The sequence below is a fragment of the Hyposmocoma kahamanoa genome, unplaced genomic scaffold (assembly GCF_003589595.1).
Source record: "Hyposmocoma kahamanoa isolate Upper Pololo Valley unplaced genomic scaffold, ASM358959v1 88, whole genome shotgun sequence".
Lineage (NCBI taxonomy): Eukaryota > Metazoa > Arthropoda > Insecta > Lepidoptera > Cosmopterigidae > Hyposmocoma > Hyposmocoma kahamanoa.
The window spans coordinates 10792700-10818735 of NW_020654466.1; the positions used below are offsets into that span (position 1 = coordinate 10792700).

A 26036-nucleotide genomic window follows, 5' to 3' on the forward strand; every position below is an offset into this window, starting at 1 on the left:
TGTGTGTGTGTGTGTGTGTGTGTGTGTGTGTGTGTGTGTGTGTGTGTGCGTGTGCGTGTTTGCGTGTGCGAGTGCGTGCGTGCGTACGTTATTATAGACAGGCTTGTCGCTGACCACGCACCAGGTGCTTCTTCGTCCTGTTACTTGGGATCATCATGGGATCATAAGTAAATCAGCGCGTTCTACCCGTCCTGTCGTACGGAGCAAAAATGTGGACAATTACCATACAATTACGATATGGCTAGTCCTCCAGTCTAAAGTAACTCAACGAGCTTTAGAACAAGCTACGTTCGGAGTTTCTCTGAAGGATAAGATTCGAAATGTGGTTATCCGACTATTGCCAAGGTCGCCAACTTAACTAGCAGAATAAGCCAAGTTAAAATGGAAACGTGTTCTTGAGTGAAGACCACGGCTCTACAAACATGATGAAGGACGGCCTCTAGCCAAATGAAATGACGATCTGCGAAAGACTGTGACAGCAGATGGACAAACTGAGGACCGGGCGAGGTATAGCGCACATTGGAAGAGGCCTAAATCCAGCAGTGAACAGCGATATACTGATGATATTGATATTGCAAACTTGAGAACAGTAAAATCTTCACGCTCTAGGGGTAGGGTAATATTTAAAATGTTGCTGAACCTGTGAATAGCTGCATATGTGTTTGCATTGTCTTTGGTCGGAGACGCTTTGTTTGGAGACGCTTTGGTAGAGACACCTCTCTCGCTTGTTGTTGCATTCGGAGTTACAGTAGGTGTTGGAAACTGAAACAAAGTATAATTTTCACGTAATTATGTAAGTAAGAACTCGTAAGTTATACTCGTAAGTAGATAGTACTTGCTTCCATGGTAGTATAATAAGGTCTTGGTCTAATTTGGTACAAATGCTGCAGAATTATCATCACCTAACTGCAGGATTATGACTAAGATATGACATGCTCGACAGCGGATAGGCTCGGCTGTCCTTACATGAGGCGCAGCTGTGAGTTGCTTATTTCCAGCAGTGTCTATTGTGTATAATTTTGTGGTTTACTAACAAATTATATGAGTCAATGTTACTTGAAATGTATTAATTATTGTTATTATTAAACTAAATGAAGCAAAGTTAGACAATGGCGAAGGCAAGCAATGAGATTCCAAATATTTTGCAAACATAGTCATTATTCTTGTGAATTTCAATTTCCTTTCCTCTACCGATTTAATATATCTATATTTAATATATAGATTTAATAATAATTCTTTTGGAGAAAAGAAGTACCATATTTATTATATTCAAATAAAAAAAAACAAAATAAGTTTTAAAATGTTCATTTATTGAATAGCATGATATTTTACTATCATATTTCATATTTTTTGTGAAAATATTCCATTAATTTGTTACTATTTTTTATATTATTATTGACACAAATATGAAATGACACAAAGAAATATCGTTTGGATCTTACTAGACCCGAACCAGCGCCTGTTGCCATGCCGGGGCCACCGATCATGTTAACTGAGTTACAGACCTGTATCTACGGTTTGTCCGTTGTTGGATCATTATATCAAAAATAGTAAGTTTCAAAAGTTTTGTTATGTATTCGCAAAACTAAAATAATATTATTAATACATAGATCTCAGAAAAATTCTTTCAATCCGGCTGTACTCGAAAGCGCTTTCAAGCCACTGTGCTAGACACGTTTCTTAGTGTTCGATCTTTGTATTAATAAGCATTACTAACTAGTGGAGTCATTTCACAAAAAATAATTAATATTATTGTAGTAAAACAACGTGATATTCAATAAACTAAACTTAAAATAATATTTACCATCGGGAGATGAATAAAAGTTTTACCGTAGTACGAAACCTGCAATTAGTGATAATCACTTAGAATTTTATAGATAACACATCGACATTTTAAGAACCGTCATATAAAACTATTCAGTTATAACCATTAATTTTAAATAGCTCATTAATTAAAAGCTGTTAAAATAAATAAATGTTAAAAACCATCGTTTATCGTCTACCTACGCAGTGGACTTGGTCATTCAAGCAGTCAACCCAATAAGTTTGAAGCTGCCACTCAGTTGGTAATTAAGAACAAAGCACCGTTAAACTGGGAACAGAGAAGAATTTGGAAACACCTACTTTTAGCCCCAAAGGTAAAACAAAATATTTTTAACAGTAAAAAACTTGTATCTCTGGTTTAGTTTAGCATATCCTTGAAAGAAGTTATTTATTGTGTAAAGTAGTAACATTGACGAAGGAAGCGTAGTTACTATGCACAGTAGCGCATGACCATAAATAATAATATATAGTTGTTTTGTTTGTTCATTTTATATATATATATATATATATATATATATATATATATATATATACATATATATATATATATATATATATGTGCATTTGACCTCAATCTCACCTGAAAGAAAGTATGCACACCTCAGTTATAGTGTTCAGTGATAATGATATGTTGATGTGTTATGGTGATATTGATGTTCGCCATACATTTTTTTGGAATCTCTACAACATACGGGTGGAACCTGAGACTACATCTAGTCCTCCATTGATGGGAAGGATAAGACGGTATTATATCTTGCAATTATTTGGAATAATAAAATTGTCTTTCGGATTGCTGAAGTATTTATTTCTCCTATTTCACCGTCATTGTCTAATCGAATACTGTAAAATAAGATAAACATACAACTACGAATACAAATAAAGTGTAGACGGACGCGAAACTTCGATACCAAACACTGATTACCTATCTGTGACCACGTTTCGACTACTAATCAAGTGTTATCAACAGCGCCAAAACAGGTACAATGAATGTTTACGTTTTGATCTGGTCACGATTCGACACCATTTTGTAGGATAATTGTTACTTGCAATTTGAATTGAATTACTAGCGAGCTTTTGTTTATAAATAATCAAAGTACGAAAACAAATACTGTTGCCTGATATTGTTGCCTAGGTCGTTACAAAATCAAACGCTTTGATTTTGCTGCTTTTATGGCAAGTTTGCGTATTTCTTTGTTTTGCATCAATATTATAAATAAATTCAGAGTGAGATTTTCGAGTACAAGTTGTAGCAATTATTTTAGCCTAATTTTTAGAATATACAAGAAATACTATTTTATTACGTTATTAATAATATATCGAAATTTGTTATTTGGTTTCAAGAGTAAGTTTATAGTAAGGTTATAGTATTTTAAAAAATGGAAAGAACTTTAACGCAAAATAAATAATAAAACAGAAATGTAAAGTTAATCCTAGATCAAAAACTCGGATTCTCTGTAGGTACATAGGTGGCTAGTCCTTACGCCTATTCCTTCTATTGCTTTAAAATAACAAAACAGGTAAGTAGTTTTTTTTATACACTCACGCCCTTAAACTCCCGTTGGGGTAGGCAGAGACTAGCGATCGCCACTTAACACGATCCTGAAAAACCTCTTTTGCCTCACTTACATTCATCAATCTATTCATACAGGCCCTCTTATTCCTCGTAGTAATCATCATCAGCTTACACGCATCCACTGCTGGACATAAGCCTTTGAGTATGCCAACTCTTCGGTCTTGTGCCGCCTGCATCCAGCCGCTGCCGGCCACTTTTGTCAGGGCGTCTATCCATGTTGCCGCAGGGCGTACGTAAAAACGTAGTGTAGGAACACTACGTTTTTCTTGACGTGGTCGCCACTCTAAAACAAGTCTGCTCCATCGGCGATCAACCTTCCTGTAGACATGTTCGGCCCACTGCCACTTAAACGTACTGATTTTGCGTGCTATTTCGATCACTTTAGTTCTCTGACGAATGACCTCATTAGGGATTCGGTCCATCAGAGAAACCCCAAGAATAGCTCGCTCCATCGTACGCTGAGCGATTTTAAATTTATGGATGAGGTCTGTTGTCTGTAGCTAATGTCCACGTTGCGGCTGCGTAGGACATAACTTGTATAACGCACTGTTTAAATGCCTTAGTTTTTAGGCTTTGTGGTATTCATGACCTGAAGATGCAGTTAAGCTTCTCTAATTCATAAAAGCCCAAACGAATTCTCCAGACAGCTTCCTTCTCGAAGTTGTGCTTGCCAAGTTGGACACTATAGCCAAGGTAAACGTGAGGAACTACTTCAAGAGTAGCCCCACCTACGGTTACAGGTCCCGGGGTCACATGTGCGCTGGACATAAATTTCGTTTTGTCCAAGTTCATCCCGAGACCTACTTGATGTGAAGAATCGTTTAACCCGTTCAGCATCTCGCCGAGCTCCTGCAGAGATTCTGCCATTATAACAAAATCATCTGCAAATCGAAGGTGTGAGATCGAGAGAATCGGGCAGTAGCCGTTGATGTTGATATAGTAAAATTGTATATAATTTTTTTTTTAAATAACGCACACACTCAGCATAGCCCCGCACTAGGGAAACCCTGTGTCGCGGGTGCCATGGACACACACATAGACAACCACAAATTACACCCAAACTCACGACAGAAATAAACGCCATACAAACATTTCTCCCGGCCCGGGAATCGAGCCTGGGACCTCTGCATGGCATGGTAACCGTTCGGCCACAGAGGCAGTTAAATTGTATATTATTTGACTGCAATGTAATCCGTTGGTTTTTCGACTATGGCATGTAAATAGTTCCAATCTTACTTTGCCGTAGCCAAGTGATCGTAAGAGCGAATGAGCAGTTTTAAGTAATCTAGTGCCTTGAGTGTGACTGTGGGTTCCATAAAAGGACCTATATATACATTCTATTATCCCTGTTTACGAGCATTTCGGTGTCTGCTATTACTGCCTACCATACTTGTACGCCGATGATATCACATAAGTATGTGCATACACAAGCCACTAGAATCTAATGATGTTATGACAGCTGTTAGTAATATCACAATCTAACCATTATATACTGTAGTAGTACCAAATTCGATTAATTAACCACAAAGAAATAATTTAGTCATTGTGTAAAACATTCCCCGCATAGCTAGTGCGAATTAATTTAATTCTGAAATCATAAACGACAATCGATTTATTTATTTTTGTTAGTTCACTTTCTATTAAGTCAGCTGTCATGTTATTGGTATAAACCAACAAATACGGCCTCGATAGACCGAACAAAAAACACACTCTGCTGAAACAAACTAACGGGGATTTAAATAGAGCCTACTGACCTCGGCTATCCAAGCGATTTACTAGATATGCGTCCACGTTATTTGCCGATAAAATTCCGAATTTACCGTGAATTCAGGAATCATGTTTTTCTTTTATGTATGGAGTGACGGGACGAACAAGTGCACCTGGTGGTAAGCAAAACACCTGTCCACTGTTATGGAGCATAACAGCTCCATAACAATTGTTTAAATCGTGAAGGGTACGGGTGCTGGTGAAATTACAAACACACGGGTCTTGTCAACTTATGTCTCAGGGTGATGGATGCAGCGGCAGTGCCCCTCAGATCTATATCCTGCATAGAATACCGATAAGCAGGTAACTTTACAGCGGTGTTCAAGGCTCTGTAGCTTCGCCTCTACTAAATCCGAGTTACTATAAGCCTCTTGACACGCTTGTCAACTGAACCCAAAGTGGCCAGTTGATATTTAGCAGAGCTTTTTTTGTATCAGTAGAGCTCCTTGTGAAAGAGTTCGTCCAGGAGAGTCCTGCCACCTTACCTATTTCTGCCACCAAATAGTAATGTCAGCATTACTGTCTTTCGGTTTTGAAGGGTAAGGGTGCTGTTGAAATTACAAGCACATGGGACTTGTCAACTTATGTATCAAGGTGACGGGCGCAGTGGCAGTGCCCCTCAGATCTTTGCGATTTAAAGCCCTGAGTGGCACTGCAACTGTTCTGGACAGGCGTGTCGCTTATCACCAGGCGCAAGACTTGTTCGTCCCGTCAGTTGATATCATAAAAAAAATCGTAACGCATTAATGCTCACATTACTGCTTGACGATACAAATCGGTAAGGTGGCAGCTACTTCCCTGGACGAATTCTTTCACAAGGAGCTCTACTGGTACCTACTGCTACATTATAGAACAAAAGCATATAAACTAGGGTACACTATTTTCTCGATTACAAGATTAGATATTTAGTGTATTACAAGGTCTATTTTATGTCTGTTGTCTAGAGGTAACACATGGTATGGTGTAAAGTAATACAATAACCAGTACCTGCCTATTTTTATATAGTAATGCGACTGAATACAATAGTGTCACTGAAAAAAAAATTTTTTTTAAAGTTATTTCATACATCTGTTTATAGCTGCTGCAAATTTCATTATTATTTTCATTTATTTAAGATAATCACCCACACAGCCTAACACAAGTAAAATCTATTTAATGCTAGTCAATGATAAGGCCAATTACAGATTTTCTGCATTACTCATATAATTTAGTCGTAATAAACAGATTGTCTCGCATCGCATCGCCAATCCGAACAGATAAGTGCGTATTAGACGATGTTAAGTAGGTACATAATAAACAGAAAGAGAAACTTATCACTGAGACGACTTATCACTGACAAGAGAAACTTATCGTGTTTATTAAGCTCAACTCGTACTACGAAAGAAAAAAATTGAAATAACTTTACCCAAAAAGAAAAACAAAACTAAAACATAATATTAATCAAATAATGGCAACTATCATTACTGGCTCTGCGATTTCATACCGCAATTTTCTTGCACACCAAGTCCTTGAGGTTCTTTTGACTCAGTGAACAAATCTATATCCTGAAAGATATTGTTATATGTACGGCATGAACTGTGAGCACTGCGTTTTGTTAATAATTAGTTGAGTGACGGGGAAAATTAAATAAGCGTGTATGTCTTGTGTGATAGCGTGGGACCGAAAATCCGATGCCTAGGACGGGTTCAGGACAATCAAGCCGGTTTCGCATAATGTCATATAGTAAAACTAAATCAGACAAGACCCTTCTATCGTCAAGTGTCTTCAAATTCAATTTTCGACAACTATCGGTATAGGAATCAACACTATATTTAAACTAACACTTTAAGAATTTTACATATTTCTTCTGGATGCGTTATATATGGCTTTTGTGAATGTTGTAAATCAGAAGCCAGACGGAGCTAGCGTATTCGAGCACACTGCGGACGTATGCGAAATAAACAGTGTTTATGGACTGAACATCGTTGAATGGTTTACATGTGCGCATAACAAATCTCATATACGTTAAGTATTTACGAGTACTGTAATAACCGAATATATAAAATGACATCGAATAAAATCTGTTTGCTGAGAATCTAAAGATATTCTTAAAATAGCGCACGAGACTAGCGGTAAAAACGCAACGGGACGCAGCCAGTTCAAGTTTGTTAACTACCGTCGGATTTGTCATCTGTCACCTTTCTGATAGGTGTTTGGATTCTTGTTTCAAAATTGACTATCCGCACTTTAGTGTTGGGAATTTGTATTGTTCGGTTGGGTCAGACCTATTGATTTTAGAAGAAGAGTCTCAATTCGACTGTATTTTTTTGCATACACATGTAATCGCGTAGATTACTCCGACATTTGTGAACCGATTTTGATGATTCTTTTTTGTTGGAAAGGGGATACCTCTTTAGTAGTTCCATTCAAATTTGAAGAAAATATTCCACCTCTAAGAGTGGCAAATTAGGTGATGGACTTCGGTTTATTGGATTTAATCCCCACCCAGTTTAATCGATCTAGATAAAACTTGGCAATTAAATGTAATTCCACGAACTTTTTTTTATAAAAAGACATAATTATCTAATAATTAAAAGCGATGGTATATGGTGCAGATTGTAGCACAGCGTGGTTTCACGAGTAACAGTTCACAAAATGTTTGATGAAACTGTGCAATGTAAAGTAAATAAAATAAACTTTCACTTTCTTTAACAACTCACTGACACATCTGTTATTTTGGTAGCCTATAGTAACCATACTCTTCTTTCAATTTGTAACAAAAAATCTCTACTATTACACTTTCCCTAATTGATAGAAGAAATACCAATTACTTTTATACCAATTTTAATCGCAATTGAAAATTTTATGATAAGCAGAATGGCTGTATAGGGGTGTTATTTTTATTTACACAAGATGGTTCCAAAATCACGGTAGGTAATCATTTGCAATAGACGTCATCTGAAAATTTTGCACAAAGAATGTTCATTGATTTTTATAAATGATAAAAATACGGTAATTATGGAAATCTTGAATTATAAGAGATTTTTTGTAGAGAACCTTATTTAGACTAATTAGCGCCCTATACACATTCCTTTAAGTATTGTCTGTTATTTTTTTATAATATATAAGTGCGCATTTGACCTGATGAAAAGTGACGATGATGTCGACGATGGAGCATATAACCCTAAGCCTTGCCTTGCCTTACTTAGCCTTGAAAAGGCCCTTCGGGGAACAAGTTTGCAAGGGGGGAATTCCACCTCATAGCCGTTCGCCATATAAATGTGGAAGCGTAACGCTTTGTACGAGTCCTTGAAATATCCACAACATAGGGGTAGAACTGAAGCCTACGTATAGTGATGTACCCGGTGATGGAAAGGGAAGGCGGAACTAAATCGTGCCATTCCATCTTACACTCTTCGTGATATATCCTGCATAGAATACCGATAAGCAGGTAACTTTACGGCGGTGTTCAAGGCTCTATAGTTTCGCCTCTACTAAGTCCGTTACTATAAGCCTCTTGCCACGCTTGTCAACTAACCCAAAGTGGCCAGTTGATATTTAACAGAGCTTTTTTTGTATCAGTAGAGCTCCTTGTGAAAGAGTTCGTCCAGGAGAGTACTGCCACCTATTTCTGCCACCAAATAGTAATGTCAGCATTACTGTCTTTCGGTTTTGAAGGGTAAGGGTGCTGATGAAATTACAGGCACATGGGACTTGTCAAGTTATGTTTCAAGATGACGGGCGCAGTCGCAGTGCCCCTCAGAGCAGAGTGGTACTGCAACTGTTATGGACAGACGTGTAGCTTAATATCAGGCCCACGACTTGTTCGACCCGTCACTTGATATTTTAAAAAAGAAGTAATCCTGTACTTTTTATCATAAAAGTTGAATCCATATAAAAGTTGAATCCAGACTTTGGTCTTTTTGTTATCCTTTTGAGGATAACAATCTTCGTGAGGAGTATGTATACTTAGTATATCGTGAAAGTCAATAATTTGCATAAAGCTCAGTGTAGTAGATATAACTGTAACATTAAATTGAGATTTGATATATGTATATCTAATGATGTTTAGATAAGAGCAATAAGACAGTGCATTCACGACGGTTGCTAGTTTTTGGGCGACTAAATTATTTATAATTTCAGTACAAAGTACTAAAAAAAACGACCTCAAAAGTTCTTGGAATTACATCTATCTGCCAAGTTTTATTGATATCGGTTACCGTTTGCCACCCTTAGAAGTGAAATATTAATTTAAAAGGGATCACTACCGGGGTACGCTCTTTTCAACAAAAAAGAATAATCAAAAGCAGTTCACAAAGAGTTATCGTAAAGACCTCCTCCTTTTTTGGAGTCGGTTAAAAAGAGGAAGATCCGGAGCTACAAATAAATTGGCCGAAAAACAGTGATTTTTCAATAAAATGAAATTAATGTTTCATCATCGCAGTTTACAAGATACCTCATTTCAATGCACCAAGGTCGCAAGGTTAAAAATGCAGGCAAAAACAATATACTAAAATACTTTTTATTAGAACGTCTTCAGACGGTTACCATCCGTGAATTATGAAAGGTCACTCTAAGTGTTTTTGTAGAGGAATCGATATTTTCTTTTAACTTGTTAATTAGAACTTCCTTATTTCATTTATTTTATTTAACAATTTATTGCACAGAGAAAACACACAAATCACGTTTTATAAAAGGAAAACACAAACAAAAGTTTCTGCTTATTTCTAAAAGAAATTTCTTCCTGCAGACCCAAATACAGGAAAGAATTACTACAATAACCCGCTTACGTGCACAACAAAACAAAAATTATGCACCTAATACAAAAACAATTATTATTAAATAACATTATTTCGTATTTAAACTGAAAAAACAAATGATAAAACCATTTATTGTAATGAAATGAAACATTAAATGCCAATTATTATTGACAAAACAATATTATAAAAGTATTACGAACTGGTGGAGTATTTTCACAAAAATAATAGAATAATACGTATTCATCATGATATTCAATAAAAAATTAATACTAACTGACAACGAAAAATAATATTTCTAACTACTGAACGTGTCCAGCTTATGGAAGTTATTTTGGTTTTTAAGTGGGTACTAGATTTTAAGTTTAACAATGATAAACGCAACAAAGATTTTAAATTGTCCACTCAATAGATGTGTAGGAGCCGAATCAATCCTTGTCATCTCATCGTGACCTTATTCTCGAGTCGCCTGCGCAATGCCTTCAGCGGTTATTGATCCTTATTGTTGTTTAGGGTTGTATTCCTTCGCATTGTAAATAATTTAACTTTACCTGACTTTTGTAAAATACAAACACCGTTGAAAGAATGTCCTTATTTATTTTAGCCAAAAAGGTTCTCTAAGCTGTATTAGATATTATTGTGATTTGTGTGTTATGTTTAATTATCAACACACGTTTGTAATAGAAAACACAAATACGGTATGTGTATCACCTAACTAATAAATATATACATACATATGTGTATATATATCTTAGGATTTTGTGATTGTTACACATAGGAAATGAAACTATTTGTTTCGGATCTAAATCATGTATTATATTTGTTTTCTCAAACAATTGGTTTGTTTGAAAAAACAATGTATCTACATCTGAAAAAAATATTTTGTTTATTATGTAATCTATATAAATTGTGGAAACAGTGAATGGCAGTGAAGGGGAAGTTTTTGTGTATAAATAAGTATTTCAAACTCAAAGTCAATTATTTATTTATTCCCATTATTCCACAGATAAAATTTCCACACTTCAAAACGTCATTTTTCAACTACTGCTCGTTCTCTACGCTGACCTCTCTGGGAAGAACGAGCAAGAAATTCTAGGGATTGCTCTTCTCAAATAAACTTAAATGCTATGGAATAACACTTTGAATCATATTTGTGTGGAATCTAGACTCAAGTTGTCTTTCCATACATCTTTACCTAACACATAGTCTTCAATTTTGTAATATGACTTTACAATGAAATACTTTTAATGTAAGTTTTAAACTTAGGAAATGATAACCTTAATATATGCTCCGAAATCTTATTGTAAAAATGTATAGAGGTCCCCATAAAAGAATTATTTACCTTAGTTAAACGATATCGTGGTACCATGAGTTTGGACATAATTCTAAAGTTAATATTATGGATGTAATCTTCTTTCTTAATGAACTTATGTATACGGGCCATTGACTTACAAATAAATGGACGACGGGTCTAATACAAAAACCACGAAAAAAATGTCCCAAGTAAACCTATTTAAACGTAGTGACATGTAAAGGAATATGAAAAAGCTAAAACGTTGAATTTAAATTGTAATGTTATCGCAGTACTGTTTAATTTTGCTTGCTTCGCTGTCAGTCGAACAAACGAAGACTAAAGCGTGAATGACGCTCTGTATACGATTTTAACGCCCTACAAGTTCGGATACTTTTTAGCGCGGACCCTACGTCCATAAGTCAATGATACGGGCATACAAATTATTTGAGTAAATGTACTGTGATGCCACAGTCATGATACCAATAACCTTAAACTTTTCTCTGAGAGAAACCCGAGAACCTAAACGATACACAGAACGAAACGCTCGTTTTTTGCAACACAAATATGGCTTGTATATCTGCCGCTATACTCCACATAAGATTTAAATTCTAAAAAGTGCCTTGTATCCCTGTGGTCCTGCCCTGGGAAGATGATTAGCTGTATTGTGGGTGATGGATAACGCGGGGTCATTCGCCTCTTCCAGAACCGGACTTCGCTACTCTGGGAGAGCTACACTTATTGGGTTGGTGCAAATTTGTATATAGATCCTTTATGAATATATGCATATAAGTACATATATCGGATCTTGCGGTCCTGTGGTAAAAATTGTATATAGATCCATATATGTATATAATGCCGATCTTGCTAGCCTGGCGCCTACAGTCGCCAGATGAAAAGATTCCGGGATCGAGTCCCGATAGGGTCATTTTAGGAAATGTACTTTTTAAATTAGTTCTGGTCTAGATATTCTGAGTACTCTTACTAGGTATTCCCTAATTTGTGATCTGGTGATCAGCGTGGTGGTCTAGTACTTTATTATTAGTAGATATAACGTATTATTTCCATGTACTTTCAAACGAATGGCATTTACTACCGCGGCTGCTTTGTAATGTAAGTAGGTAAGTGAAACGCAAGCAGAACAGTACGACGCGTACTCACATTCTTTCACATTCACTACTAGTAAATCGTACTCACAAGGGACTCGCTAGCAACATTTAAAAACAAAATAAAAAATATTTTATTCAAAATTCTGACTCATCTGTTTTGTTCCACATTATTTACTTAAAATCTTATTTTAACGTATGGATTATTTTATTTATGCTTTTTCTTTTTTAATCGAATTATTAATTTGCATGCATTCTTGAATCTATATAGCTTGTAGTGTTAGTTAGTAAGTTTAGTGTATATCCACCTACCTTTAAATTTCGTAACCGTAATGTATAATTGCTATTATTATACACAACATTATATTATTTATTTATATGTATATTTACAATAAATAATATTTCAACATAGGTTCAATTTTGTTTCGAAAAATACTCGACGGATCCTTATGGCATCGAAAGAAAAATAAGGTCGATGTGAAATTTTTATGATGACTTAGGCTTAATGTACATTGCCCCGAAATAAAATAGAAGAGATTATTTTTACCCTAGCGTAACGTAAAAACTAAATACGAGTCAAAATCAGGTCGCGCGTCTTCCAGAGAAATCTAACGCTGTCTCGGAAATTCCCGCATCTATCGTATCTAGTTTGTACGTAATACAATTAACATACAGTTCATTATGCTATGTACAATTACGTTAAAAAATATCTTCCAATCCGTTCCGCGGCAATGCGTATTGGTCCAACATAAATAATAAGAAATTTGTTGAAACAAATATATTAAGGTAACCCTAAAACTTCAATAAAAAAGCAGTAGAGGTTCGTCCAGGGAAGCTCTACTGCCACCATACCTGTTTCTGCAGCAGTAATGTGAACATTAAAGTATTTCGGTTTTGAAGGGTAATGGTGCTGGTGAAATTACAGGCACATGGGATTGTTTCACGTTATGTGTCAGAGTGACGGACGCTGTGGCAGCGACCCTCAGATCCTTGTGATGTAAAGCTCTAAGTGGCACTGCAACTGTTATGGATAGGCATGTCGCTTACCATCAGGCGTACGACTTGATCGTCCCGCCACTTGCGATCATAAAAAAATACACAACAAATTACCGAAATATATTACAGAAATATAGTCATTTCAATTCTTCTAAAAGAAAGTTCAGATGGTAAAAATGTAACGTACGTTTTCAAGTTGTGCATCTAGATATTTATACATTTTACGTATCTACATAGTTAACATGCGGTACCCCCGCGTTTAGAAAAATACTAGACGCGCGTTTAGAATTATAGTTTTTACAGTGTTACCTTTCTTTTTGTTTACGGGGGGAGCTCAAAGATTATGTGGGACTAGCCCTCCAGGTGGAGGGCATACCCGCTACCACCCCGGCGCACCCTCTTGGCCAGGTGTTGTAGGCGCCGTGGGATCCCGCAGATTCACAACTAGGATGCCCCTATTACAGTGTTACCTGTTCAGATTACAGCGCGTCATCAACCTCCGCAAGTAGTTGCGCGCACCGCGCGATGCCTCTGTTCATTTGAACGTTCCAACGCGCGTCGACTCGCGGCAGTTTGGCGTCCATCTGAACCTAGCCTTATTGTTTCTTATTACACAAAATTTTATTTGTGTACCTTCACTAGAATATTTCATCACCACGTATTCTTTGAACAAGTTTTATAATACATTGTATTTCTCTCTAAGTAAGCTTGTATTCTTTTGAGAAATAAACATCTTTAACCATAAAAATTTATTGAATTCTTTATATGCGTATTAATTAAACATTTCTAGCACTTCGTAAGAAAATTGTTTTTAAATTTCACAACTTGTACACATATTAATGCACGTGACTGTACTATATTGTATACCTAATACGATTTGCACGAACTTGACATTTGTTTATTTGTCCAATAATGTGACTACGCATAACAACCTTGATACGGACAATTCATGAACAATCACAACAATATAAGACCTCTAACCTTAGCATCATCTTAAAGAATTAGAAGAATACTATAATTATATTGCCAATAAATAATGACTTTTGTCGTAGTTATACTCGTATATCAACATCAGGGTTCAAAATTATCAAGTTATTTATATTCTTTGATAATTATCCGATATATATCCGAAAATAAGTATGCATTTGTTTCTTTAATTTTTGATTCAAAAACACAAAATAGTGAGAAAACTAAATAAACACAAAGAAAATTGTGAAGACGACTTGGTTTGGGCAATTTCGAGATTGACATTTGACACCTTTGGATACGTTTCTGATACATCATGGCATTAACATTGTCAGCGATAGTATTTTGTTGTTCCATTTAATTTTATAATTATCAAAGTGCATAATCATCGGGATAATTATCAATGATAATCATCACTGAATCAAAACTTGATATCATTTCTTTTGGTTAATTAAATGTTAAGGAAACTAAAGATCTCCGGTAGGCCTCTTTACGCTGTACGTCATGAGATCTACTCTAGAAACGGAATTGTGATAATTAAATCAAAAGAAAAAAAATTTGGCGCGAAAAAAAACAATAAAAACAAGAAAATTTATATAAAATTTAAACACATTGTACAAAATAAATAGCATTGCAGCCGATATGGCGCTCATTACGAAGATGAGCAAGAAGGCTACGAGTCCGAGTTCTTATTAAAATGGTTTTAGGTGGTACAAAAAGAGCATTTCACGTGGTGCCGCAACATCACAATGAAGGTTAATTAGAAATATATATATATTTATATTATATTTAAAAATATTGCGATAGTGATTGTGCGTCTGTCACACTGCAATCGTTGCATCTTTCATATTATTAAAGAGCGACCTTGACTTTTGAAGTGTGGATTGTGAAAGAAAACATATCCACTCTTTTATAACGTTCAGTTCCTTCCCTCCGGTGTCAATATTTGTGTTTGTAATTAACATTTTTGAGAAGATTACAAAATTTTAAAGAATTACACAACAATGTTATTTATTATTGAATGCCATGGTTATGTTTTTGAGGACTAAAGTGGTTTTAATGTTAACGCAATGATTCATCACGTACCTCACGCCTTTTTCCCAGAGTCTTCCACTTCCTACGGTCCTGACACACATCTTTCGCCTCATCAACACACATCAGTGCTTTCATACACGCTTGTCGGTTATGGGTTCTCTTGACCTGGCCCTTCTTTAGGATGGCCCCAAATTGATCATGGTAAGTTCGCCTTGGTCGGTCCTTACCAACTTGCCCGCTCACACACGCATTATTAATCTGTTTCGTCAATCTTCTTTCATTCAAAATTCATCACGTGTGTTTGTTTTTTAAGGCGCCTTTAAATTAGACGCTTATAGAAGCACTGTAGAGGTGCCAATGTGGCGCCATAGTCGCTTCATACAATATTTAGAAGCGCAGCTGCAGCGCCACGATCGCACCTCTTTCGCAGACTAGATAGTGGTGCGACTACCGCGCCACAGACATGCCTCTGCAGCGCTTCTACAAGCATCTACTTTGATGGCTCCCTAAGGGTCGTATTCTAGAACTCTACTCAATGCTCTAGTCAGGACTTGAGTATGATTCAAAGCACTAGACCTCATACTCAAGTCCTTGTCATTAGGGTCGTATTTCCAGTGCTTGAAATCATAATCAAGTCTGCTTAAGTCCTGACTTGAGCATTGAGTAGATTTCTGGAATACGACCCTTAGTCAATTGAAACCGTTCTAGGTATGTGATAAAATCTATGTAAGATTGCGACGGTCAAAATTTTTCTTATAAATAAATAAGTAGTTATATAATGCAAACAAATAAACACAAAAACAAAATGCATGAAGCCTTTCAATCCCAATATCACGCGGTGGTATGCGATGACCACAAAGAATCCAAAAAAGTAACGCAAAAAGATCAGATTAAATCGAACTGGCGATGGCGTTATTTTTGCAAAGTCGTAATTTAATACTTTGCAAGTTAGAGTCTGGCCAATTAGGGTTGAAGGGTTCGTTGTGGGATTTTAAAGAATAAATTATAATTATAATTATTTAAAAAAATATTTATAATTATTAAATTTATTCTCTAAAATCCCACAACGAACCCTCCAAACCTAATTGGCCATTAAAATAATACAAAGATCGAACACTAACAAAAATTCCTTCGATCCGCTGGATTCGTACTAGCGCCTTCAGCATACCGCGCATGCAGTGGCGTCATGCACTTAGTGTTCATAACAAATTATTAAAGTAATTTCACAAAAAAAAAACTGACTATCATGGTAAATCTTTATGTAGAATAATAATATAACAATATAAAAATAAATATAATATAAAAAAACTTTATATGACATAAATTTCTTGTAATAATCAGTAAAGCAACCATTTCATTGCGTTTCAGGATCTAAAAGAACCTTGTCAGATATTGTTTTTAATTATATTATTTGCACGCCTGGCTTATAACAAATTTGATGCAAGGTTTTTTTGTCTAAAATTAGTTACAATTATTTTAACCAATTACGCATTTCCTGGTTTTAAAAGTTGTTTAATGGACTGTGTAAATCAATTATATATACTATGATGATTAAATGTGTCTGTTATTTGTTTAACACGCTCGCACTTGCAATTATAGCCCTACTTCCTGAAATGTTAAGTCAGCAACGGAGTTGTACGTACGCCTATTCTGTAAATCAAAGTCACAGTCTAATAACAGAACATGTCAGTTTATTTGCTAAGATTGCAATCAATTATTTGCTAATATTAAAATACAAAAAAAATCTTTGAAGTGTTTTCCAAGCAAAACACGTTACAGTATGAACATTGACCTGAAGCTTGATTTGTACAGTTATAAATATATGTTATAATTTACATTTGTAACGATGCGACCTCTTTCATCGTCATTCCACCTTTTTATCACCTTTTTCTCTAGTTCCTAGCCACCTACTTTGAAATTTCGTATCGTTCTTTAATTCCTTTTCTGCGTCACTCTTACCTTTCTTCGTTCCGTCGTCACTCTCTACTAAATTTCCGAAGCAAGCACACGTGCTCCACTCCATATCGAATTCTGTCCAGTTATACCACTGAAAATAATGTAACCTAACTGCTTGTAAAGCTTAATATTTGCACAAGTACAGGCCCTTTTGGGGTAATTTCCTTTTTTGCCATGTCTAGCCTGTATGTAATTTAAGCATGTTTTTATATGATTATATCTGTGTTTATCGTTATTTTGTTTTGTTACAGCCTTTACTTTACCTTTCTTCCTTGTCCTGTTTTTTACCTATTCCTATTTTACAATAAATGCTTTGGACCGCGCCTTTAATTTGATTACCTAAAATCCTCGGCCACACATTTATTCCTTTATAATTAAACACAATAAATAGATCAAGAACAAACACAGAGTGTAGTACTGACAATAAAGAACTAAGGTACAATATATACGTATAATTATAATGTAAGAAGACAACAATAATTATCACAACAAGGTGGTCTAGGTAATCACATCATCATTGTGATAAAAACAAGGTTGATGCGCGTTTATGAACAAGAAAGCTGTTTTGTTTTTTTTTCTTTTTGTTGCAACTTTACTTACCCTAGATTTGCGGGACAATTCTGCCAGTTTCGAGTTAAAAGACATGGACGACATTTTGGGAGCACGTTGATGGAGTGAACAATGAACGACGTGGTGCTTTTGCAACCATGGCTTTCACACTTATTTTACAGTAAAAAGCAGTCAATTAAAATAATAACACACACTCAACATAGCCCCGCAATAAGGAAACCCTGTGTCGCGGGTGCCATGGACACACACATAGACAACCACAAATTACGCCCAAACTCACGAGATAAATAAATGTAGGCCATACAAATACTTCTCCCGGCCCGGGAATCGAATCGGCATGGTAACCGTTCGGCCACAGAGGCAGTTTAACAAGAGGAGGAGGCAATTGAACATAGAAACAACAAATATAACGAATTAATTATTGTCCTCAACACTAAGTAACATTAACGTCTCCGATATCAGTCCATAATTTCACAAACAACTATATTTTTGGACGAAAAAAATTACACACCTTTAAAATAGCACTGCTACAATAAACTTTAGCAAGTTTTTTATCAAAAAATATCGGTAACCATGCAGAAAACTTTTATCAAATATTAGAAAAATACCATTTTTATTCAGAGCGCAAAAAAATTCTCTTTTCTTTATTATACGATATAAACCGCAGATTAACCTACTATGATATTTAATACTATAATATTTAAAATACTATATGGTATATATTGCTATAGAAACAATAATTACTGAATTAAAAGTTAGGCTCAATAAAAAAGCTAAATATAAAGCACTATATTTTATAGACAAGCTTTGCTCTCGTTTTAGTACCCACTTAGTGTTTTAAAACTGTACTAAATTACTACTCCTAATAAATGGTTATAAATCGGGATAGATGCTCTACCTTAAATAAGGAATTCGTTCTAAGAAAGCCCTATGTTTTAGTTCCAAAAATTACTAAATATAAAAAGTGTTGATTTCGTTGACATTATAAAGTTGTAGTCAATAATGAAGGCTAGTATTTATACTATGCAAATAAATAATACCCGAAAAACAAATCCCGAAAACCAAGCCTTTCGTTTTCTTCCCATAAAACTGTTATTGTATTCTAAGGTATTCGTAGGTATACCACTAATAAAATTTACCTTAAGTTTCGCTCAAGGAATCGCGTGAGATCTTCGAACCCAAGCTGCGGTCAACAGCCTTGACATTGTACACGTTTTGGTATACTCGTACGAGAACAAGTAAGACATGAAATGTGAATGTGTTTAGAATTTTAGTCATGTATGTTGATTTGTCCATTGGTTGCTTATTCATTTCACATTTATTTATTAGATATCCCAACAGAACATATACAATATTTAATACAATGGCTATATTTATGTATTATTCCGGTAAACTAAGTAACAACATGAGAACTTACCTCTCAACATGAAGCGCGAAATATACATATATATATAATGAATGAAGGTACCATTGCACTTTCTACATATAATATATCGTAAATTTTCTCATTATATTGTATTTTTCTAATTAGAAAAATAAATGAGTGAATCTTCTTAATATTTCACTTTAACCAAAAGTCACTGAAACATGTTTCAGTAGTTCTAGTTTGAATAGCATACGTACGCATTAGTAAGTTATTAAAAATATATTTTTAGAAAAAAAATATTGATGGGTTTCATTTTGAAAATTACTTATTTAAACATTTAAGTTACAATTGAGAAACACTTCAGCTAATGCGTAAGAGAGGTTTTGTTGTTATTAATTTATAAATACGGTGGATCTTTGTTTACTTACAGTCTATGGCCTCCGGTTTTTCGATATTGTGAACTTGTCGGGTTTCCCTTCGTCGATGCTTAATCAACTTATTTAGCTCTACAGTTGGCATGTAACATGCAAGAAATTGATCATCAGTGTTTATAAGTCAAATAGCGACCTAGGCTCATGTAAATAAATCCATCTCAAGTGCAGGATCGATATTAGGATCTTACGTAAGTACGCTCTCTATATTATAAATACCACTGATTACGTACCATATAGGAGTTGTAAAAGTTTTAGCTTATTAATAAATGACACCCGGCACTTAAGCACTTACTCTTCTTACTTGCGGTAAGCCGCAATTCCAACCACCAATTCTTTAATTAGGATTTAATAACGATCTCTTAAGATCGTTATTAAATCCTAATTAAAGAATTGGTCTCAAGGTCAGGATCGATATTAGGATCTTACGTAAGTACGTACTTTATATTAATAAATACCACTTGATTACGTACCATATGACAGTTGGAAAAGTTTTCGCTTATTAATAAATGTCACCCGACACTTGAGCACTTACATAACTTACGGCTTAAGATCGTTATTAAATCCTAATTAAAGAATTGGTCTCAAGTGCAGGATCGATATTAGGATCTTACGTAAGTACGTTCTCTATATTAATAAATACCACTTGATTATGTACCATATGAGAGTTGGAAAAGTTTTCGCTTATTAATAAATGTAACCCGACACTTGAGCACTTACTTAACTTACGGCTTAAGTTCGTTATTAAATCCTAATTAAAGAATTGGTCTCAAGTGCAGGATTGATGTTGGGATCTTACGTAAGTATGTTCTCTATATTAATAAAGACCACTTGATTACGTATCATTTGAGAGTTGTAAAATTTTCCGCTTATTAGTAATAGGTAAATGTCAACCGGCACTTAAGCACTTACTAACTTATTGATATTAAATATTAATTAAAGAATTATTCTGGTCTGGTGGCTTGAGATGGTAAATCCCAAATTCTTAAATTCTATTAATAAAGATCTTTAGTTCTGAGTAACATCTGAGCCGATACGCATGTAATAATGGAGTTTTAACACAGATACTATGCGACCCAATAGAGAACGGAACCCCAAAATATCGCTGCACGTTATTAAAATTGTATAATTCCTATGTCACGGAGAGGCTAAGTATAAATTATAGTCGTACCTAAGTCCTTATTTATCAACACAATTAATTTGCAGATCTTTCTGATTTAGCTTTTAAAAATATTTTAAATAAAAGTAAATTCTGCACCTATTATTAAACTCGCTTTCAATATGTTCCATTTTGTATCATGATATTCGCTATCCTTACTTAATATTAGTGATATCATAGTGTTTATTTTATCATTACACTTAACTATTGATGGTGGTTAGATAAATATGAATAAACACGAACTATATCACCTAGAAATTTATTTCAAAATAATATAGTAATGTAGAAAAATAAAGTATAAAGAAGCACAAATCAATGACAAAAGTCACAGATTACTTAATAGTTACTAATAAAAGTGCTAGAGGTTGCGAGGCTTCAGCATCAAATTCAACTTGCCACTACTAAGTGCGGGTATGTCAACAATACTGGCCAACCCTATATCAAAAGTTGCTAGAGCGCTGTACCGTATGGTACAAAAATGTAGATAATTAGTATTTATGTATTGACTGGGGGTGGCTATTCTATTGAGAATAAATAACCTCTAATAAATAAAGAGACAAAACATTATTAAGTGCTAACTACGATTTCAATATTTTTATGTTGACGTAATGTTTTAAAGACAGATACTTTTTACACTAGTTTCTGTATATTGGAAGTAATTTCATCGAGGCTAAGATGTGTTAATATTGCGTAAAACAAAACCTTTTAACACAAAAAAATTTGCTAAGAAGGTGAGAAGTGTATGCAAAGAGAAATTTACCATATTTAAGCCAACGCTGTACTAGCGGCCTTAGGCTAGACTGTACAATAACTAAAATAAATAGTATCAAGCAAACTTGACATACACTTCGCGTGATGTTAAAAACAAAGATATACTATATGTATGTAAATTTGTGCGAAAAATGTAGACCTTACAACCCCTTTTAGAATGTCAGGATCACGTCAGAATAAACAAAAACAATGATTTTTACTCTGCTGGTCGGGAAGGGCGTTTATTATATGGTTATAAGGTATGAATGTTAAATGTAAAGTGACCCTACAATTTCGTACACACCCTTTTCGAATGGTAAAGACAAATTTTCCATCGTCTCACCAACATCCATTTACTGTTTTTACTCCTGCTTGTTATATATATATATATACACACATCAAAAGTGTCTGGGGATCAAGTACGTTTAAGAGTATTGCTGCAATTAGGGTTAATTATATTAACTTTTTTGTATCGCTATTGATACTTTTTAGTGAGTTTTAACATTTAAATAAGGAATATTGTTTAAAATTCGATAATAAGAAGAAAATCGATTGTCAATGTGGTTTTGTATAAAAATGAGTTATAACGTTTTGACAAAATCATTACAATATCTGCATCGGAACCGAAACAATTTACATTATTATGGAGAGACGACATCATTTAACCCGAGAAGTGATTATGCGAGCCGTCGGAATGTTGGAAGCTGGTTCCAGGCAACGTGCTGTGGCTTTCACTCTTAACACTACACAGAGCGTCATAAGTCGCCTCTGGACGCGCTATCGCATGACGGGCAGCGTGGCCGAGCGACGTGGAGGACGATCTCGCATCACGACTCGCAGACAGGACCCGTATATCCAAAATACTGCTCGACGGAATCTACCATGACCGCCATGATGTTGGTTACGAGGCTCCACAGCTCCTCAAACTTGCTAATAAGCGATCAAACAATCCGAAATCGTTTACGTGAAGTGGGTCTGCGATCCCGAAGGCCGCTCAGAGTTCCACCTATTGCACCCTGCAATCGCAGGACCCGTTTACGATGGGCTCGCGAACACAGAAACTGGGAGGAAGAAGACTGGCGCTATGTGTGCTTTTCGGATGAATCCCGCTTCGGTATGAGACCGGATACAAGACGTACTCGAGTTTGGAGAACATCTGGACGTCATGAACGTTTGAGATATTGTCAGGAAGTTCATCCATATGGTGGGGGAACAATAATTATATGGGCCGGTATTTGGATCGGAGGAAGAACCGATCTCATTTGGATCAGGGGTAACCTCAATGCTCAAGTTTACGCAGAGAGGATTGTTTCAGATGTTGTCATCCCTTTGCGAGGCCAGTTCGGTGATTCATTTCAACTAATGCATGTCAACGCACGTCCACACACGGCTAGAGTCGTAACACGCATTCTTGCCGAAGCACGTATTAACGTTCTGCCGTGGCCTGCTCAATCGCCAGACCTCAATCCAATTGAGCACGCATGGGATATGCTTCAAAGAAGAGCTGTGCCGAGTATGCATACCGCACATACTCTACAACAATATTTTGACTTGTTACAAAACACATGGGCGGCCATTCCTCAAAGTGATTTTGATGAACTCATCTTAAGCATGCCAAATCGCTGTAATTGTGTGATTCGTGTTAATGGTGGAAATACAGATTATTAATTTTCTTATCTTTACAATAAAAATGAGCAAAATTAAAAATTTTCGCCATTTTTTTGTCACTTAATTGACGCCGTTAATTTGAGTTTTTTCCCACAATTTGCAAAAACATCAATTTTAGTGTATTTTAATTAAATATAGGGGTAAGCGGTTAAATAAAACATAAGCATTAAAGTAAGAAGTCGTCTAGCAGACTGGATTTGGTAAATATTGCTTAAATAATTTTTATTTCAAAAATATTCACTTGATCTCTAGACACTTGATGTGTGTATATATAACTACAAGTTTAGACTCACTTAGAAAAATAGAACGCATACTTCCCGATATGGTGAAAAAAGAAAAAAGATATTTATACCGTCGTACACCGATAGGCTCCAAGGCAAAGAATCGAAAATGAGAAGACTTGAATGTGAAAAATGTAAACGAGTGATCAACTGCCTGCAAAAACTATAATATGGATTTTTGTGCATTTTTATGAGATACACCCTGGTCAATTTCCGCGGGAAGTAAAAAATGTTCTAAATTCAAATAAACAAGATGGCCGCCATACAAATTTCCAAGCCTCCTATCACGGAAACTATTAGAGATAGGTAGGAGGTACCTATAAATTCAAGATGGCGATTTCAAAATGGCGGCCGAAGAAAATCTTGCCTCGGTTCGGCTGAAAATTGGCGCACGAGGGTCTTTAGGCGTCCTTAATGATAATTTGGGGTCAAAAACTTATTTTCGCCATTTTTTAATATGGCTGCCGTATAAGTGTTTTTTCGTTAAAAATAGCTGCCTAAAGAGATTAGCTCTGATTCGACAGAAAATTTGCAAGTGAAGGCCACTAGAAATTTTGGATAACAATTTGTGCTCAAAATTTGTTTTTCGCCATTTCCAAATATGGCCGTCATATAAGCGTTCGGTGGCGGCAGAAAAAAATTTGCTCAGATCCGTTTGAAAATTGGCATATGGTGGTCTCTAGGAGTGCTTGATAATAATTTGTGTTCAAAATTGGTTTTTCGCCATTTTTCAATATGGCTGCCATACAAACTTTTTGGCGGCACATGGAAATTTGCTCTATTTCAGCTGAAAATCGGCATGTGGGGACCTCTACGGGTGTTTAATAATAATTTGCAGTCATAATTTACTTTTTGCCATTTAACAATATGGCCGCCATTAAAGAGCTATGTTAATTTTTTTAAAGTCATAAGTGCCGAGGCCGTAGGCCGAGGTGTAGCGGAGGGCGAAGCCCGAAGCGTCCGCATGCCATCTTACGTAGGTAGTATACGGGGACTAGATTTCACAATTGTTCAAAATGTAAGGCATACTTCCCAATGTAGTGGAAATAATATCTTTATACAACTTATAGCGTTGTTGTATCTCGACCGTCTCTCTGCTAGATTCTTTTTTATTGGTAGCTATGCCAAAAAGATAAGTACTTAGGGAAAAAATGGCAGACAATCACTTCAAGTTTCTGGTTCAAACCAGGGAATTTCCTGTACTATGAGTACCAGAGTAACGATAATTCTGAAGGCAATACCCAGAATAATCTGACCAGAACCAACTTAAAAATGTTTTTTTCATAAATTGGCTCAAATAAGAATCTGGAACATCCTCATCAAGCGCCCATTGTATAATCATTGTGCCACCGAAGAGCATAAGCACACCCCGTAATCTGAAAGCGACCACGCGCCACAGGCAAGCCCGACCCCACCGTAGGTGGGGTATAGGGCTCGTATTTTATATTGCTTGCATATTTGTGTCATATACACTTCCGGACACATAATTCGAGCCACCACGCATTTTCAGTATTAAGTGCCCTAAACTTAAACAATGTTTATTGATCAAAAACTATTACGCAATTTTGAAACTAGTATATTAAACGTCTCTTCCATAAGTCCTTGTTGGGAACTTGGATTTGCAAAACCGGGGGAAAACTTTTTCTTCGAGGATAACACTATTTTTGTAATCTAGCCCTAAAATGCGAGGTGGCTCGAACTATGTATCCGGGAGTATATTTTAGTATAAGTAGGTATAACGTAAATTGAAAAATACTCACTCACTCACTTGTTCGTGGCAGTATCAGCGTACGCGACATAGCAGATAAGCTCGAAGTGAGTAGACTGAGGTGGTATGAGCATGTGAGAAGGAACCTCGCGACAACATTGGAAATGCCGTGATAAACGAGGAAGATTGAAGATGACGTGTACAGATCAAATCGCCAAAGATTTAAGGGGCTGCCATGTTACTGAAAACGAGACGTCCAACAGAGCAAATGGAGACAGTTTATCGTGTGTCTCTTATTGCTTGTAACCGTATCTTTTCTCATATAAATCTTTTATTCTTGTATGGAATATAATATTTTTGTATTTGTATTTAGTAGGTACTTTTTGTTTAGAACTGTTCTGTGTTTAGAACTGTTTGTTTAGAACTGTTCGTGATAGTTTCCGACAAAAAGGGTATATCTACTTACCTACATAGATTAATGGACTTTAAAAAACCTGTGTGACTGTCCAACGTTCATCATTATCTCCCAAAATTAAATCACGTTAAATTAAGTTCTCAAATAGTAGGTACATATATAAGAGTATTTTAAAGTAATTGTACCATTGACCGCAAACGTAGCAAATGCGGAAACAACCTTTCCGCCATTAAGTCGTTAACTTAAACCACGATTTGAGGCATTGCAGAGCAAAACGTTTTAACATTGTTTACAAAGTAATAATCTGAAACAGTTGCATAGTTAAATGGATATTTTCATGTAAGTTTTCTCTACATAATATCGATGGCAATTTTTATTATTTAAATATTGTAAATTATTATCAATCATTTAAATTAGATTTTCGTATATTACTTAATG

The 26036-nt window shown here is 35.5% G+C and overlaps 1 protein-coding gene across 1 annotated transcript in view; it reads right to left on the reverse strand.

Annotated features, from left to right (window-relative positions):
* Positions 1-26036, reverse strand: part of LOC113235997 (serine/threonine-protein kinase S6KL) — a 95262-nt gene that overhangs the window by 1720 nt on the left and 67506 nt on the right. The window contains exon 8 of the mRNA XM_026471921.1: positions 641-762. Coding sequence (XP_026327706.1) covers positions 641-762 — 122 coding nt within the window. The remainder of the gene's footprint in view (positions 1-640; positions 763-26036) is intronic.